The sequence below is a fragment of the Fonsecaea nubica genome (genome assembly GCF_001646965.1).
Source record: "Fonsecaea nubica strain CBS 269.64 chromosome Unknown Scaff76, whole genome shotgun sequence".
Taxonomy (NCBI): Eukaryota; Fungi; Ascomycota; class Eurotiomycetes; order Chaetothyriales; family Herpotrichiellaceae; genus Fonsecaea; species Fonsecaea nubica.
In genome coordinates, this window is record NW_019173749.1 from 84,776 (window position 1) to 103,053 (window position 18,278).

General features: G+C 52.3%; 6 protein-coding genes across 6 annotated transcripts; 2 read left to right on the top strand and 4 right to left on the bottom strand.

Moving 5' to 3' along the window:
* Positions 1–483: 483 nt before the first annotated feature.
* Positions 484–2,250, bottom strand: AYO20_08917 (hypothetical protein; the record flags this gene model as incomplete). The annotated part of the gene is made up of 2 exons (XM_022647190.1): positions 484–1,288; positions 1,382–2,250. 2 exons carry the CDS (start codon positions 2,248–2,250, stop codon positions 484–486), a joined length of 1,674 nt encoding a protein of 557 aa, XP_022496848.1.
* Positions 2,251–3,394: 1,144 nt separating this feature from the next.
* Positions 3,395–4,594, top strand: AYO20_08918 (hypothetical protein; the record flags this gene model as incomplete). The annotated part of the gene is made up of 1 exon (XM_022647191.1): positions 3,395–4,594. One exon carries the CDS (start codon positions 3,395–3,397, stop codon positions 4,592–4,594), a length of 1,200 nt encoding a protein of 399 aa, XP_022496849.1.
* Positions 4,595–5,498: 904 nt separating this feature from the next.
* On the bottom strand, positions 5,499–8,206 carry AYO20_08919 (hypothetical protein; the record flags this gene model as incomplete). Its single annotated transcript, XM_022647192.1, has 2 exons — positions 5,499–6,964; positions 7,036–8,206. The coding sequence occupies 2 exons, from the start codon at positions 8,204–8,206 to the stop codon at positions 5,499–5,501; spliced, it is 2,637 nt and encodes an 878-aa protein (XP_022496850.1).
* Positions 8,207–8,776: 570 nt separating this feature from the next.
* AYO20_08920 (hypothetical protein) lies at positions 8,777–10,441 on the bottom strand (the record flags this gene model as incomplete). The annotated part of the gene is made up of 4 exons (XM_022647193.1): positions 8,777–9,832; positions 9,897–10,054; positions 10,118–10,131; positions 10,194–10,441. The coding sequence occupies 4 exons, from the start codon at positions 10,439–10,441 to the stop codon at positions 8,777–8,779; spliced, it is 1,476 nt and encodes a 491-aa protein (XP_022496851.1).
* Positions 10,442–11,194: 753 nt separating this feature from the next.
* AYO20_08921 (hypothetical protein) lies at positions 11,195–13,260 on the bottom strand (the record flags this gene model as incomplete). Its single annotated transcript, XM_022647194.1, has 5 exons — positions 11,195–11,717; positions 11,770–11,917; positions 11,971–12,912; positions 12,968–13,072; positions 13,125–13,260. The coding sequence occupies 5 exons, from the start codon at positions 13,258–13,260 to the stop codon at positions 11,195–11,197; spliced, it is 1,854 nt and encodes a 617-aa protein (XP_022496852.1).
* Positions 13,261–14,401: 1,141 nt separating this feature from the next.
* AYO20_08922 (hypothetical protein) lies at positions 14,402–16,898 on the top strand (the record flags this gene model as incomplete). The annotated part of the gene is made up of 2 exons (XM_022647195.1): positions 14,402–14,455; positions 14,559–16,898. 2 exons carry the CDS (start codon positions 14,402–14,404, stop codon positions 16,896–16,898), a joined length of 2,394 nt encoding a protein of 797 aa, XP_022496853.1.
* Between the last annotated feature and the right edge of the window lie 1,380 nt (positions 16,899–18,278).

Genomic DNA, 18,278 nt, shown 5'->3' on the forward strand with positions numbered 1-18,278 from the left:
GATTCAAGTTGGGATTGAGGGCCAAGTTTCTACAGAGAATATGTACTGCAAATAGTCAGTGGCTGGCCCCCTGGTATTGATTGAGTTGGATTGTACAGTCTGTGGATCTCTCGGTCAGGAACGAGCGAAAATTCAGGTGGAAACCTTGTGCCTCGCACGAACAGCGCGCAATTGATTTGTGTCTTCTTCATCTACAGTGCTCATTTTCGCCGCCAGTCGAGGTAGCTTCTTCTGTTCTAATCTACCTAGAGCCTGGCAATAAATCAGGCCGGGTGACTTTGCGCCCAAACACGACCTCGAGCGACAGCACGTATCCCAATTCCAGCGGCTCCGAGACCTGAAAGGCATTAACCATACAAGACCTCCCCTTGAACCCAGTCACAACGCCGTAAGACCCATCGCTGCCATTACCACCAATTCAGAATACCGAGATTCCTAACCGACGTCACTCATAAACATGGCCGCAGATTAAACGTTGTCTCGTCATTGCTGTCCGGAGTCGGGTGCCGCGCGTTCACTTGCCATCCTCTTCCTTGCTGCCTTCGTGCACGGACGGCAGTAGATGATCCCACAAAGGCTACATTCGGACAAAGGCTGTGATTTCCAGTCATACTTTTTGGTTCGACGCTCCTCCTCTTCCACAGCGTCACTCATGGCTGGCTGGCTGGTTGAGGAAGGCGTTTGATGGCACGATTTATCCTGAAGTCCTGTATTCTTAGTTTCCCCGTCCGGGACTTTGACCTTGTTAAAACAGCCCATACATTCCACTTGCAAGCCTGGGTCTTCGGCAGGAGTCGCATCGACCAACCAGAATTCAGGTATGCGGTCCTTTCCAAATGCTCGGAAGTGGTGTCGACATCCCCATGTATCCCAAGCCTCGTCCGTCGGCTCGTCACCAAAATTCAGGCTTACTCCTTCCCAGTCATTTTCGTCCGGATTATCCAGGTTCTCAGGCGACGCAGCTGCTGTATCCTCGGTAACTGTTGTCTCGCTTGCGGGATGGTCTGTTTGCAGGGCCTGCGTACCATTCTGGCTATCCTGGATGTTCATAAGCTCCGGCGGTTCCCTGCTTGCGGCTTGGTCTACCGTTGTATCTTGAGTCTCATCCTGGGTATTGGCGGTGCTGCGGAGAAGGACGGGATCTTGTGGCGCCTGCACTTGCGTACCATCATCTATCCCACGCGGCTCTGGACCAGACGACGAAGCACCCATTCCATCCTCTTCTTCTTGCTCAGACTCGGACTCTTCATCTCCTCCTTCCGAGTGCACGCCATCATCTCTGGCAGCACTACACGGCTTTTGGTAACAGGCATTCATTGGCCGTTGGCAGTCCCAACACCAATGGGCGCCACATTGACACCTGATGTGAGGACAGCCATACATTTTCATAACGCCAGTTCCGCATTTGGGGCAGACCTTGTATTCGTATGTCTTCAGAATGAATTGTCGAGAGTCGTCTTCTGCGCAAACATGCTCGCCTTTGGCACTCTGTCTACACTTTGCGCAGATAGCAGTCTTGCAGGCGTGGCATGTGACCGTCCTATCGGTTTGGTTGAACATTCGAGGAGGGATAAAAGCCGAGCAGGTTGGCACGGGGCAGTACAGAGGATCAATGGTGTTGAATTCGTCGAACTTTTGCTTGTATCTTTCGACTTCTGCTGTTGGAAGGATTCCACGTACGACCTCGTGGTGCATGACGATGGCGCAGCACATGACGGGCATCCTGTCGATATATTTCATGGCTGTTCGGAATTGGGTCCTGAGGCACTCGTAACATGTTGCTTCTTTACACCGTCGACAAGGGGTGGAATAGGGCCCATCGATATCGCTAAAGCAGATTTTGCAGACGATCTTCTTGTCGGGCGGCGATTTCTTGAGGCGCTTCCGAGGAGGGGAGATGTCTGATGCTGGAGGTGGAGGAAGTGCTACGGGGTTTCGTGTGCGGCCAGGTTCAAAGAGCTCAGACTGAGGTTCGGTAGAGTCTCCGTGGTAAGGAAAAAGATTGTATTGGTGGCCTGCGACGGTGATATATGGGTGGTCCACCAGGGCAGAGGAGGCATCAGCAGCAGTCGAGAAGGCGTAAACCCAGTCGTAGAAAGCGTGTCCATCTGAACCTGCACCCTGTCGAACTCCCTTGAGACCGAGATATCCCTCTGAGCCAGCAAATGGAGGATTGATTTCAGTGAAGGGATGGTCTGGGTCGAGAAAGGCGGTACGGAGAGCGATTAGTGGCGAACCCTGGCCGGCCATGGTGTTTAGAAGAAGGAGGGTGTCGTTGTCGTCATTTGGAAAGGAAGTAGGATCCAAGACAGAGGCGTCTGTGGGAGAATCCGATTTCAAGTTGGTGGCAGTAGGTTGAGAGCCAAGGACACTGGACGAGGGAGCGGCAGGCGCCCAAGGTGGGGTAGAGGGGTTGGAAGAGTGAAGTCGTGTGAAAGGACGATGGCGGAACAGGCGCCAGACAAGTGAACAGGCCATGGAGTGAATGTTGAGGCGGAGGCCGGGGGGTTTGAAGGCTGCGCTATATCAGGCTGAGAGGCATAAGGCTGACTGGCTGGCGCGATGCAACTTCGAAGCACTAAATGTGTACGAGAGAAGTTATCAAGTAGAGAGCAAAAGTGAAGACTGTTAGGCACAACAAGACGTTAAGGTGTAGGGGGGAAGCCTTTTAAGCATCGTTGCCTTGTTTCTTAGAACAAAGGTCTGTGAGTCGTAAATTATCAGAAGGATTCTGCTTGAGTCACTTGGTGATTGCTGGTGGGATTTGGCAGGCACCAATCTGGCCAAGGCTTCATTGGCCAAACGCGTGAGGCTGTACTCGGTTATCAGGGGGGCTGAGAGGGCAGCTGCCTGCAGGTGCCTCATTTTCCCGATTGACTTGGGAATCCTTCAAGCTTGATGTTAAGGATGTCATTGGATTGTCATGGTTGAGACCATCTAGGCATGACTCCTTATTGCATGCACCAGCCACCGCCTACTTGTACAATGGGGAAGCGAGATACCGATGTGGAAATGCTGATCCTGTCTCGTACAAGTACAAGTAGGGCTGAAGCTAGCTTGGTGCCAGTGCTAAGACACTGTACTTGGACTTGTCCTTGTACTACGGTGGTGCCAGTGACTTGTACCAAGTCAAGGTAAAAGGTAGTTTGGGTGGGCAATATATTAGTGGCATGCCATGTGCACATGATGTCAAGGTTCCGTCCACCGATAAACTAGACTCCCCTCGAACCTAGTGTCAACCCTTTTCTGTGCTAGACGCGGTCACTTCTCAACGCGTGGAGTGGTGAAAGTCCGCTGTGGCCTCCACTGGTGACTACTGCCTGCCGCCCATTGACTGACTCAAACCCTCACAATCCGGTGCTCACAATCTCACCGTTCAGTCACTGCCACTGCGATGCCCCGACAACTCAAGCGTCGCGCTGACGCAATCTCTCGTGACCAGTCCGAATCAGAACCCGAACCTCCTCCAAGACGGCGCGCAAGCACACCTTCAGAGTCGGACGCCGCTTCATCAGCCTCCTCCGCACCCGCCTCTCCCTCCCGAGCGCTTCACTCCACAGAGAAGCTTCTTATCAAGAAACTTGTCCGTCTGGCCCTCGCGACGGAATACTCACGTAACCCCCTGCGGCGGAGCGACATCTCCCACAAGATCTTCAAGGATGCAAATACCAGCGGGGGTCGGGCGTCGTTCAAGAATGTCTTCGAGGGAGCCCAGCGCGTGTTGAATGATGTGTTCGGGATGCAGTTGATGGAACTTCCTTCCAAGGAGAAAACAACCCTGAAAGATCGCCGGACACAAGCCACGCAGACAAAGTCGTCCACGAACAACTCTTCCAAGTCGTGGATACTCGTCTCGACGCTCCCGGCCGAGTTGAAACAGAATCCTGTCATCGCACAGCCCACACGTGCGCCCAGCATAGACGTCGAATCCAGTTACACTGCCCTCTACACCTTCATCCTCTCCCTGATTTACCTGAACAACAACGCGGTCACGGATCAGAAGCTGGAACGCTACCTCAAGCGCGTCAACGCCGACACCTATACACCGCTGGGCAATAAAGATAAGCTGCTACAGAGGATGATGAAGGAGGGATATGTGGAGAAACGGAGGGACACGTCTAGTGGCGAGGAGATCGTCGAATGGACCCCCGGGCCAAGGGGCAAGATCGAGGTTGGGGTCGAAGGTGTGGCCGGGTTGGTGAGGACTGTCTATGGACATGGAGCAGTCCCTCTTTCGCGAGGACCTCAACAGAATAATCCGCGTAGACGACAACGCGAGGAAGATGACGGAGGTGAAGACGCCGACGGCGAAGAAGCTCCGCGCCTCGTCAAGATTGAAGAGGACGAACTCAACGCCAAGCTCTCGAGGAGTCTAGGCATCAAGATTGGGAAAGGTGGTGTACCGCAGCGAAGTCGAAGAGGAGGTGGTCGGGATGCCGAGGACGATGGCGGGGAAGAAGAGCTCGATGAAGACAGGCAGCAGCTAGGCCCGTCGAGCCGGGGAGGTCAGAGGTCCAAACCCAGCACGTCTGGAAGAGATCGAGGCGGCCGAAGGAGGAATGCCCGAAATGACGACGACGAAGATGACGACTGATTGTTCTTAACTACCTAGAAAGTAGGTAGGTAGGTTGGTACGACTTTACAACTGAGCCTTTTAACGACTTTGTATTCGATATACAGGTGTACGTCGTCCCTTTATATGAGACGGACACACCTCCCCTCCCGTGTCCATGTCTGTAATGGATTAGCTACCCTAAGCTATGTAAGCCATGAATCTAAGACAGTCGTAGCAATAACCATGATACGGTGTCACCCCTTTCGCAGTTGTCGCTGAGTGCCACGAGAACATGTGCGCACCACATTCGAGATAGATCAAGTGCCATTGACAGGTCCAGGGGTAAAAGGAAAGGACAAATAGGAGAATGTCTATCAAAAAATAAAAAATAAAAAATAAACAATAACAATCTAGGTTGGCACAATACAATCCCGAGGCTTCCATGGCTACAGCCTCACAGCCTCTATGCAATGCTCCGTGGCTCTATGTAATGCCAATTCGAGATCCTCGCCTGAAACTTCCAGAGTCCATCGGATGTAGTCCTTTTGCTTCTGCTCCGAAGAACGGCAAGGCTACAGCTTTTGAGCGACTTGCACTACCCTGTGGTGGAGTGCGTCGCACTATGCCGAGGATATCGGCCTTGCCTTTGTCTGCTTCAGGCTCCATTGGGTTGAGAGGCAGACCGGACACTTGGTTCGTTGACCCGTTGATTGCCCGGTGCTGGATATGGAGCCTGAGGTGGAGCTGAGCATGGCTCGCACCGCCGTCTGCTTGTCCTTGCTGTTTCGCTTCCATTGGCAATGAGGACATCATCTGGCTTTCTGCACTCTGTCCTGTTCCCCAGACCACATGGGGATGGGGATGTCATCGACGTCCTCAGAGGCCACTCCAATGCCAGTGGTTCATTGCCTCCGTCCTCTCAAGGCTCTGGCTGAAAGGGATCTCAGCCAAACGGCGAATATCCGCCTCGTCCTCCACCTGAGCTGAACCTGAAGCCGCCGCCACCGGACCCTCCACCACCCATTCCGTTCATCATATTAAACAACATCTCCGGGTCAATCTGCACACCGCCGCCACCACCACCCATGCCTCCAAAGCCACCCCCGGGGTATCCTCCCATCCCTCCGAAACCACCAGGAAAGCCCCCCATGCCGCCAGGATATCCACCCATGCCCATCCCAGGTTCCATCAGGTCTGCTCCCGAATCGTACATGTGCCTCTTCTGGGGATCGAGCAACGTCTCCTTGGCCTCAAGACAGTCTTTAAACTCCTCTTCCTTCTGCTTATCGCCCTGCGTCTTGTCTGGATGCAGCAGGGCCGCTTTCTTCTTGTAAGCCCTCTCGATATCCTTGTCGCCGGCGTCCTTATCTATACCTAGAATCTTGTAGTAATCCTTCCGCTTGGATTTCTTGAGTTCCAACTCGGCGTTACGGAGTTCTTTGGCCAAATCCGCGTCAGTGGGGTTATCTTCAGACAAAGACTTCAGATCTTTAACAGCCTGTTCCCAGTCACCGCTTTCTCCAGTGGCTTTGGCTCGGGTTCTGCGGGCTTTGGTGTAGCTGGGGTCGAGTTTAAGAGCTTGGTCGCAGTCGGCCTTGGCTTCATCGTATTCCTTGATTTTGATCCGGGCTAGAGCACGATTTCCCAACAGTTTGGCGTTTGTGACCTTGTTTGTGGGATCGATGGTGAGAGCTTCCGTGTAAGCAGTGACGGCGTCGGAGTATTTGCCACGCTTGAACATGTCGTTGGCGGCTGTTCGGGCTCTATCTAGCTTCTTCATTGTTCGCAACCAGTTTCGCGCATCGGAGTTGTCAGGATCGAGTGCCAGAGCTTGTCGGAAGTAATCTTCGGCTCGTTCATAGTCGCTCTTTCCCTGTCTAGGCTTATCGTCCTTGAGGTAGAATGCTCGACCTGCGAGAACAATAGCTTCGGCGTCCATAGGGTTTTCACGCATCAGATTCTGCGCAATGCCCTGCACCTCGCCCAGGGCATTTGCGGACCCGATCTTCAAATTTGCCTTGGCTTTGAGAAGCTGCCATCTTCTGGGTGTGGGGGTGCCCGATCCTAGTGTTTGACGTGCCTGTTCAATGCTCCAAAGCGCCATGTTACCATTTCCGTCCTCTGTGTCGATTTGCCTCTCCGCCATTTCGATTGACTGCAGGGCTTTGCGAGCCAACGCAGTGTCTGTGGCTGACGCATTAGGGATTTTGGCGTACGTATCCAAGGCATCTTGCGGACGTCCTAGAGAGGTGTAGATTCGAGCAAGACGGTGTAAAATCTTATCGTTCTTGGGATCCAACCGGTTGGCCTGTAGTGAATCACCGAGCGCCTGGCTGTATTTGTTGGCGGAGATGTAGGCTGCGGCTCGGTTTGACAGATACGTGGGATTCGAGGGCTCTGCTTCGACGGCTGTGCGAGTGTGTGTATTTGTCAGCTTGTCTGGTCTTGGAACCTCAACCATGGATGAGTGCCAAACGTACCTTTTGTATACTCGACAATGGCCCGATCATAATCCTTGGCCTTGAAGAATTTATTTCCTGCGGCCTTGCAGGCCTCGGCATCGACTTTGGGTGCAGGAGGAACGCGGTGTGGAGGAGGCGTGGGACTTCGCTCCTCGTGTTGCCCGTTGGTGCCGTTGCTCGTGGCATCGCTGTTGGCCTGGTCGGAGAAGGCGCCAGGGACTTCTTTGGAGGGAGTGGCCGGCTGCGACGAGCCTGCGGTGCCGTTGGACATGGAGGAATCGTGGTTGTTGGTGTCTGCAAATTCTCGATCCATGGACATTCTGCCGGCCGACTCGGCCTCTTGCCTGGCCATTTGAGCCAGATGTTGACGGAGTTGGTCAGGAGGGAGATTCAGTGGGTGGGTGTCTGGGTCGGAGTTGTTTCTAAACTTCTTCTTTTCCTTGTCCTTGTCCTGCTTCTTGGGTGATTTTGACTTCCGCATGGATGTTGGATTTGAGCCAGTGGGAGGAAGGGCGACTGCGGGTGGGGCTGAGGCAAAGGCAGCACGGCCAGAGCCTGTTGTGCCCGCGGTGCGAGTGACACCGGCAGTGGCAGGAGGACTAAGTTTGCAGTTGATGCTTGTTTCGGGAACTCCCTCTGCGGCTTCAGACACACCCCTCCGCCGCCCAGGCTCTTGCTTCTTTGTATCTGCAGCGTTGATGGATCGTAGGAGGGCCCGTAGATTCTGCTCAGTCAAGGGTGCGGGAGCCGCCTGGCCAGATTTAGGCTTTGACTCCTCGGTGAACAGCGGGAGGGGTGTCGTGTACGACGTCGAACGGGTTGGGGACTTCAGTTTGCCGGTTGAGAGATGATCTCGAGGGTGGCTACGAAAACTGGCAGGACGGAAGAAGGTGTCGTGCTGGTGACTCTCACTTTCGTCGTCGTTGCTCTCAGGCATGTCCTGGTCGAAATCTCTAGAAATTTTGCAGGTTTTGGTGGGACGGTGATTAATCCCGGGCTGGACGCCGGGGTCTAGAAGATTGCCTCGTCGGCCCTCACCACTCCTCGTGGTCCTCCCACTTTGGCGCCTGTTGGCGTGGGTGTTGGTGTTTGCCATAGGGCCATTAGGCGCACTTTCCCCCTGAGGCTTTGGCGGCTTGGGCCTGGAGTCCGCGCCGCCCACTACTGGTCTCCGCGAGCCCAAAGGCATCTTATCAAGCCTCGCTTGACGCTTCCGTCTCTTCGCCTGTTGGCTCCCCTGACTTTGGTCGAACGAATGATCAGTCGGGACGTCACTTGTTTCTCTTGCACATGACACTGCAAAGGGCCCTGCTCAGTCTTGGAACAGTCAGTGAGACGGGCAGTTGTTTGGTGGATGGGGAGATCGAGGTGAGGCAGGCCAGGGGATCGGCTTCTGATGCTGATCTCTTTATCATAAGGGATAACCCGTCTTGTAGAATCCTGTCTGACAAAGGGAAATCAAGACTGCAAGCTCAAACTGGGACGAGAGTCGTGCATCGGGTAAACTGCACTCAGCTATGTGTGAATAGACGAACTCTGAGACCTAACCACATTGACAATACAAACATTCAAACCAGCAACCCAGCAAACAAGCGAGATCCCTTGACCTGCGACGACGACTGAACCAAGATCCAATTGCTATAGCCTCTCTCGTCCCTTGTTGCTTCCTTTGACTTTGCACACTTCCCAAAATGATACAGGTCTAAAAATACAGACAAGATTGTCTCTACATACACGTCGAATCTCTGCAATCCGACCCTCACTGTGAGTTGCTCTTGCATGTCCAGCTGCTTCCGCCGGGCTCATTGCTGATGGCGTATCCGCTGGCATACAGTCCCATTCCACAGATAGCGGCACCCATAGCGAACAACAAGACGTTGACGACGGTCAAGGCCATCTTCCTCCAATTCGTGGTATATTGGCCATAGTTGAGGAACAGCCAGAAAATGCCGGAAATACCATAGGTGAACCAGGAGGCAAACAAGCTCGAGATCAGAGCCAGGAGATCGTTGAAGTTGGGAATGGATTCCGCAATGATCCACGCAATCACCCACGCCGTCAATGTGATGGCGAGCCAGCTGCCCACCGAAAGCACAGTCCTCTTGGACATATGTTTCGTTCCTCGGAAGAGGCGAACATAGACATACTTGGAAGCGACATGGCCATAGATGACACCAGCAATAATGATCGTCGGAATAGCTAGTCCCCAAGCAACCTTGCCAACGAGTGTTCCTGCGGATCCCAAGGCTGGTGAATCGACCTCATCTCCACCATAGGCATAAACCACCATCGCGACCAGGAAATACATGCCGGTGTCGGTAACCTGCAACATGACCAAAGCCTTGGGAAAGTCGTGCGGATTCTTCATCTCGGAAATGAAACTGAAGAAAGCTACGTGACCGGCATATGCAAATACAATGTTGGTGACACTCAGAAACGCTGTGGCAAAACTTGCAGTCTGAGTAGCGTGGAAATGGCCATGGGAAGGATCTCTGGCTCCTGTTCCTGCCATGGTGACAATCACTGCGGTCGTGATGCTGAAAAAGCTCACACAGGAAAGCCACGAGACTTTCAGCAGCGTCCTAGGAATGTCGAAGACCCAGAAGAGAATCAACCCGACAATACCCCAAACAATGGTGCAGGCCGCACCGTCGGTCAGTGTGTTCAAGCAGATGGTCCAAGTCAAGATATGACTCGCCATGCTGAAAATGAGGAAGATGGTTTGCGCAGCACCCAGGAATTCGCGGCCGATAGCAGCTGCGCGTGGTCCCATGGGCTTGAAGAGAACGTAACCGGCATCTGCCATGTTATGGACCTAGATGAATCACATTAAGCATGTGCCTTCTCAAGGTTGCTCGAGAACAGAGGAATCTGCCTACCCAAGGATGTGCTGCCTTGAATTGTCCAATGACATATCCTGAGTAAGTTGCCACAACACCAAGTCCAACGATGAGGATGGCGCCTGGAACCATACCAATTGTCGCCAGGACTGATGGCAAAGACAGGATTCCCAAAGAGATCGTTTCGGCAATCATAACTGAAGAAGAAGGAATACCATGTCAGGTCGACGGTGGCGTTTTCAAAGTCGAGGAGAACTCACTCATACTACACTGCCTGGAGCGCGAAGACATTAGCATATCGTTGTTCATGGGATGCACAGTAGCTGGTGTACTCACCACCACTCCAAAGTCCGATACTTGACTCCTCCTTCGTCGTCATCATCGCCGAAGGGATCTGTCTCTTGATACTCACTTTGGCGCCGCCAGGCAGTGCCCAGTGAAGAACGTCTCTTCTCCACTGGGGAGTTCTTATCAGAGTGTCCATTACCCGGGTAGGGTGGATTGTCAAGACCATGGATGTCCTTCTCTTCATCCACACCAAAAGGGTCGGAAGAGGCACGAAGTGTTGGCGATCGAGAGGCCATTCTGTGTGTTATTGTTCGAGCAAAGCAACCTGAGTTCCCTACACAGGAGATGAGAGTTCACATATGGCGAATTGAGATGTGGACTGTATGGTATATGACCACAACCAGGCTGATGGTGAAGTGATCGACAGAGGCATCATGGGTCTTGTCTCCCGTGTGTTGCACAATGATGCCATAGGCAGCATTCCATTACCTCTTGAATTTGGTACCTTCTACGTCACGACAGCCTTGCACGGCGATCCCCATGGAGGCGGGATCGCGATGGGAACGGAGAGAGGGGCAACGATCGTCCGGCGCATGTCCGTACTTGTATATCCCTTGGCGTCGTATTCATAAAGGAGCCAATACTTGGGAAGCCTTTTGACAAGCTTTTGCCAGGGCATTCTTACGACGAAGCAAAGGCTTGGGAGTGACTGCGGCGATGGTTGAGTGTTGTGTTGTGACAAGAGGGGAAGACATTCAATGTATATACGTCATTGCGCCGATGGGAAAATCACAAGCACCGAGTAATTACCAAGATACATACGAGGTATAATTACAAGTTGAAGATCCGGTGCAATAAAACAAGGTCCAGGCCCCCAAATCCCACCCATCCAACTCAAATTCTGTATTGCTATATACTCAGATCGACTCCCTAAACAAGACGTGTATACAAACCATATCATTATAAGGGCATCGCTAACTCGCACACATTCAACCCCATCCATCCACGAGCATCGAAACATTGGCGCCAAGTGAATCTGCTGTATTTCTTCACTCCATTTCTGCCGGTCCATTCTGTCTCAGTGATGGATGAGGGCCTTGCACCGTCCCTGCGTCCTTTTCCACTGGCTCCTGAATGGCGGGTTTCGATTCTTCAGGGCCGACCTTGGCTGGCATTTCCGCAGCCTGAGGAGTACCGCCCAATTCCGGTGTATTTTGGGCAGCGGCAATGCTGTACGATGGCAGAGAGTCTTTCTCGGGAATTTCCATGCCCACATTTTGTCTGTGCTGACGACGAGAACGGAGCCAAAAGAAGATCACGGCGCCGACGATTGCCACACCAGCGACCGCTGCTATCGCAATTCCTGCGATAGCACCACCAGACAAGCTCGTGCTTTTGTTATCATCTTCGGTCACGGTGGGATCGGAGGTGGGAAATGCTGTCGCGGTTGTGCTTGTTTCGGGTGGGGGAGTGGTGGTAGTAGTTGCTGCCTTTCTGACAGTGAAGAGCTCACTGAGACCTGATTCGGCCCATCCTCCGTCTGGCTCGCTCTTAGTGGCGTTTCCTGCTGGTCTGAACAACTCAATTAGTCCGTTATCTTTGCTCACTTCACATTGTCACTCACCCTCCGCCAATAGCTTTGACAACGTCATCCGGCACGTCAAACTTGGGTGCTGCGGCGTCGAACACGCTACCCCATCCGATAGTGCTCAGATCAAGCACGGCCAAACTCTTATCTTCCCAATCACAATCGGACGAGATGTTGTGGCTTTCTGTCAGACGTCGTCAACAAACTATTCACATCACAGTCATTTGGAATACTCACTTCCACCTCCACCAATTGTGATCATCTGCCTGGGTGGAATAAAATGACATGTCACGCTCCAGCGAGCGTCCTGCCCAGTGTATACCTTGACCCAGGTGAAGGAGGGAAGACTGAGAACGTAGATGTCATCGAAGATTGTACCGTTGGAAGTACCGCCGTAGAGATAGACGCTTGAACTGCTGTTATCCTGGGCAGGTGCAGCAACCAAACAGAAATCCGTGCGTCCAGTTGGAGGGATATCGCCTGTCGCTGTCTGTTTGTACCACTGGTTCTTACCAGGGGAGGGGTTATCACTTAGGTCGGTGGAGTTGACATCGAAAACCCAAATCTCATCCATGGAAATTAGGCCGTCTGCTTGAGTTTCTCCACCAAGGAGGACCAGCACTCCAGCGTCGCCGAAGTTATCGACATACACCATCCCAGCACCTTGTCGATTGCTCTTGACTTCATCTTCGACTGTGATGTTCTTGATCTTGTTACTGGTTGTATCGATAACCACCATCCCACCGACACCAACGGTATCATCCTCCAAAAATTGAGTGGTATTTGCTGTTCCACTGTCAATCTGGCCTCCCACGTAGAAGGCAAGTCCCTGGTCTGGAGCCTCGGTGTTTGCTCCCCACGACGGTATCGTGTCTAGGGATCCGGAAGTGTCGATAGCTGCCCATACGTCGGCGCCCATGTCATAGGTCCATAGGCCGTATTGAGTTGTAGGCGGGACTAGGAAGTTGGGGAAAGTTTGATTGAAGCCCGACGTTGTCCCACCAAACATATAGAGTGTTGTAGAAGACTCCATTCCTCCAAAGAGGGAGCCGTCATGAACATTCACCGGCCACTGCATGCCCGCGACGCTACCACTTTCCCGTCTGGCATTCTGGGAGATGGACACGTTCGTTTTCCAATCCCAAGAGGCAGTCATGTCAACCGAGATCAGGTTTTCGTCTTTTGAGGTGACTGTTAGTGAAACGATATCTCCCACGGGGATGCATGAACGCACTGATGCCTGACGTGATCGTATTCCAGTCTTGTTGTCCGTTTGCGCCAAAATCCACATAAGTTTCGATACCGCCATTGATATAGATCGTTCCATTCTTGTAGAGAGCTGAGAATCCATTAGTATAACCGCGAATACCATTGTTCTTTCAGATACTAACAACTATGTCCGATTCTCCTGCAAAAGTTCTTGACGGGATCGAGGGCGACTCCTGCGCGAACGACATCGAGTTGAGTTAATGCAAGGAGACCGAGAAGCAAAAAACGATGGCTCATGGAGCCATAAGAGATATCCATTGCGACAGCCAGCTGCCCGAAGAAAGTGGACAGAACAATCAACAAAGGAGACTTGAAAGGCAAAACTCCGTGCTGAGGCACGAAACAGTAGAAAGAGCGACGAGAAGCAAACGTACGAGAGCTGTTGATGGCCTTTGTGCCAGTTCGAGTAGTTTTAATTGCTGATCCCTGGGTCAATCCTTCATTTCCCGTGTCAGCCCTAACGTGACTAGAGGAACGGTTGACGAGGCTAGGAGGATGGGGCCACAGGAAGCCATTGGTTAGGAATAACTCAGAGGCTCAGTTCAGAAACCACATGGTGTCTGTGATGCAAAGCTCAAGGAGCGATCCCCCTCAAATGAGCTGCTGAAGGCCTCGGGGACTCGAGAGGTGATGTGCTCGAGCGACCCATTTTTAGGGTGAACGTTCACAATCTGTAGCTACTAGTGAAGCTCACTCAGCCTCATAAAGCTTTGTGATGGACTTGTGCCAGTCCATGAACCCAATCTAGACCAGTTGGTTTACTTGGATCCCAGATCGTGTCGAGAACATGCAGGCTAATGCGCCAGGGGAACAGGAAGCGCTCTTCATCAAGATCCGAAGGATCATATCGTGGTGACAGTAAGTGATACAACTACCTGTCCTAGAGAGGAGGTCATGATCAGGGTTGAATGAGGAGGTTGGTCAACCCTAGACCTTGACAAAGTGTGAGCACTCGGTACAAGTTGAAAACACCGGGTGAGAAGCCCAAGCAGCTGAAAGGTAATCAATATGGATCTAGGTATAGAAGGATTCCGCGGACGAAGGTCGAATGTTTCAGACTTGGGGACCTGCGTAGCAGGACGCGAGTTGTGGCGCGGTGCGCTAAGAGATCATGTGACTGCGCGTTTTGGACGTGGCGTTGTAAGTGGCTGGTGCCCCGAGGCTGAAGCCCGTTATGGTGCCCGTTGGCGCTGTTGTTTACGTTTCTGACGTAAGAAGGCAGTTGTTCAAGCTCTCTCCACCAAACAATCGATTCTTACCCATCGTGCCATCTCGAAATCCTCCACCTCAAACAGACTACACCGCCTGAATCGGTTTCGAAATCCCACACCACCCTTGTGCCTCACACACTTTATTGCTTTCAATTGCATATGCTCTAGATTCTGGGGAAGCTATTCAGATGGCCACTCCCCGCCGTCGCTCGGCTCGATTGAGCAAGGCAGCCCAGCAACAGGTAATGTTGGCCAATCTGCAACCATATCAATTCTCTATCACAGTTCAATGCAATGTAATCGAGATATCTCTCAATGGCTTGGAGCTAATAATTTTGCCTACAGCATGCCTCTCCTCGCAAGGGTGTCTCTACCGTGCAGCTTGAATCCCTCGTAGAAAGAGATGAAACTCCGGAAGTCGGCGAACCCCAGTCTATCGACAATGTGCTTGCGACTCCAACTTCGTCTGCCATGATCAAGTCACAGCTTTCCAAGTTATCTGGTCTGAAGACCCCCAAGACCGAACCACAAGCCGATCGAGCCGAAATGCACCCGCATCTCGTCCATCAAACCACTACCAAAGCTCCGGATTCTGGCCTCAAGCTGGGTTTTGTCGATGTGCCAACCCATGTTCCTCGCTCCGTTGCAAGTGCCCAGAACACTCCTTCCAAAGCGCGTTTCAACACCTCGACAAGCTTATCTTCCACTGCCTTTGACTTCAATTTTGGCTCAGAATCCCAGTTGAGCAGCCAGGCACAGAAGCTCATGGATAATGTTCGGGAAGAGGCAGCGAAGATCAAGGCTCAAATGCAACTGGAGAGGGAAGCCCAGAAACAGAAGGATGCAGAGGCTGAAGACATGTTCAATGGCACCAGTGCCACTGGAAGGAAAATCGCGAAACCCAGGGGGAAAGCAGGAAGATTCAGCGACGTCCATATGGCTCAATTCAAGAAGATGGACTCGATTGCGAATCATCCATCAGCTTTCCGGGGAAAGCCAAGTTTCGCTCAGCCTACAGCACAATCCCTGAAGAGAAGTGGCTCCAAGGCTGGTCTCGATGAAGCCGATCGACCGCGAACTGCTGGGAAGGGAACCCCAGGTCGAAAGCCGCCTCCGTTCCTCGGTCGACCTACCTCAGTCAGTCCCTTCAAGTCCATACCGGCACAAGCGGAGCGTGTCGAGACTGCTACACCTGCCAAGCGTGCTCGACGCTCCGAACTCGACGACGTATCCGCAAGCCGACCATCAGAGCTGGCCTCACCAATACGCCCTTCCGCCCTGCCACGCCCAGTTCCAAGCAGCCTCTTGTCACCCACCAAAGCCTCTTTAGCTAGAGCGACAACAAGTCAGATTCCTGTTGCTACGCCGAACAAAGTACACGCACTTGTTCGCACCACTTCGGCGAAGTCCCTGCGAGCTGCGTCAACGGCTCCCATTGGGAGACCCTCCACCTCACATGGAGAGTGCAGCACCAAACTTTCATCAGGACTGCAAGAGACGGGAAATTCACGGGTTGAGAAGCCGCTGCCCCCATTGCCACGTCAAGATCTTCCATCTGTTGCCAATACCGCGACGCAACCAAGGTCGATTGCCGAGACTGGTGCGATACCCAGTTCCTCGGGCCTTTCTTCCAGACTTCCAAAATTTTCTGGTCTCAAATCCATTCTTCGCTCTGGGCGCAAGACCGACGTTGTACCGTTGCTTGAGGATAGGCAAGCAACACCTAAGCGTCCTAATACTGCCACCGCTGTCAGTGGCTCCCACAAGAAAGTCGACTTCACTCCGAGTGTCAAGTCTAGGTATGCTGTCAAACTGGCAGCTGGAAGTCCAAGTCCGGCCAAGCTACCCCAACTCACGCCTGGCAAAGCGCTGGCTCCTGTTGTGCCCTATGATCCAGCAGCCTACACTGTCGAAGAAGACGATGTATGGGAGGATGCATCAAGCGAGATCGAGTACCCTGCATTGCCAGATCCATCCTCGAGCCCGGCTGCCGCTTCCAGGGTCGATGATGCGTTTACCGAAAAAGCCAAAGAGCATAGCCGCCGCGAGTCAAAGGATTTCAAGTCTATCTTCACAACATTGCATCATCCTTCTCGTTCTAGCGCTCCTTCGACCTTGACCTCTGTCAACACAATAGTCAACAAAGCTGGCCCAACCGTTCGTTCGCATAACAAAGTTACTCGATCCCCTAGCAATATGAACTTCTCAAACCCTTCTCCGTCTACTATTCGGCGAGTGCGTTCATCTGGTGTTACAGATGTGATCCAACCTTTCGAGGATGCAGACGTCAAGACTGTACCACACGGTTTGCCAGGCAAGAAGCGACGACGTGCGTCAACGGTCTCTGATGATGATCAGAGCACGGATGGAGAATCTAGCAAAGAGAATCGACGTATTTCAGTTATGCCCAGTGTCCCGGGTGGATGGGAAGACAGCTCTCGTATTAGTGACAAATTTGAGCAAGACGAGGGTGAGAAGCGAGGTGGGAAGCGACAGAGGACTAACGCGACAACAGGAGACTTGTCCGACGAGACGATTTCAAAATCAATGAGCCCGATCAAGAAGCCAAAACAAAGTTCTGCTCGTGAGATGGCGAAGCTGAATGCAAAAGATCGCAAGAATGGTCGAGGCATTTTGAGTCTTAGCCGTTTGAACATGCTTGCCCGGCCCAAGCAGAGAGGCTGAGCAGCATCTCACCTGGTCTTATTAGATTTCCAGACCATGAATCGCTGGGATGCCGACAATGCCGGATCGAGCTGAATGCCGACATACCCTTGCTGCTCTCTATCGACTGCCTCTTGGACGCGGTGTTCAGATCTGTTCAGCTCTTTCGGGATTTGTGTAACTTTTTTGATTCTTTTGGGGATGTGCGTGGCAATGGGAACGGTTGCATCTGGAGTCAGGGGCTAGCTTTGATGCAAAAAAGTTTCAAGATCAATTTTTAGGGTTCAAACAGGGATCACAGGATACGGAACTCACTTTATGGAAAGGGCGATTGAGACTTTTGGCTATCACCGTTCAATCCAGCAAAGTCCCAATACGAACTTGAGTTCTTGGGAAAGGGGTGTTTGGGTATTATGGTCACCAATTGGATTGCGAGAACACATAGTCTTGTGATGCTGCTCCATTGATGGGAGCGGATACTGAGCACTCTGGCAAAAACCTTTGGGAATGATAGCCATGGGATTGATGCATTTGATGCATTCCACGACTCGATACGAATGAAACTTTCAATGAATGAACTTGTTTCGGCATTTGCTGTTTTTCTGCTTGTCCGCTACTAGCCCATCCATCCAGTCCAGCCATCCACTAGACAGGGGCTCTGTACATACAACGACAAGACAAAGAATGGTATGAATCGCTCGCTACGCTCGCAAGCCATCACAATGGCGTTCGTTGTTCGCCTCGCCCACTTGGACCGACCACCTACATACATATAGGGCAAGATGGAAATGATCATAGCCCTACCCTTCCCCCTCGTGGCAACCCTCCTTCGCCCTCCCTCGCTGTGCTTATGGCCTCTTGAATCACGGGCACGCACATTAGACAGAACCGTGGCAACCTCTTAACGGTGTTGATAACCCATTCAGCCTCACTCACAGTTATCACTCCAACAGGCTCGTCGGTTTCAAACTCGCGGATTTTCTTTGCGAGAGTGACCCTGGACCGTGGCCGCCTTCGAATCATGTTATATGTCGGTGGATGGGGTGTCGGATTCAAAAAAAAAAGTACGTAGGTATACTTGTACGAGACGAGACGAGACGAGACGAGACGAGACGAGACGAGACGAGACGAGAGACGGTCGATCAAGGCCGAACGAAAGGGAAATATGCTGGTGGCGCCATAACTGTGTAAGATTCAGCACGTATCCACATGAAGCTCTTGCAGAGTTCTCCACGGAAGGGTGTATGCGTGTGCGTTTGGCGGGCTATTACGATACTTCGTGTTCCACTGGAGCCCAAGTCTTTCCACTTGATTCAGTGTGAAAACAGCCTCAATCTTGCTGCTGTCCAGATACGCTCTGACAATTTACCCCAAAACGCCAGCTCGATGGACCACGGGAAA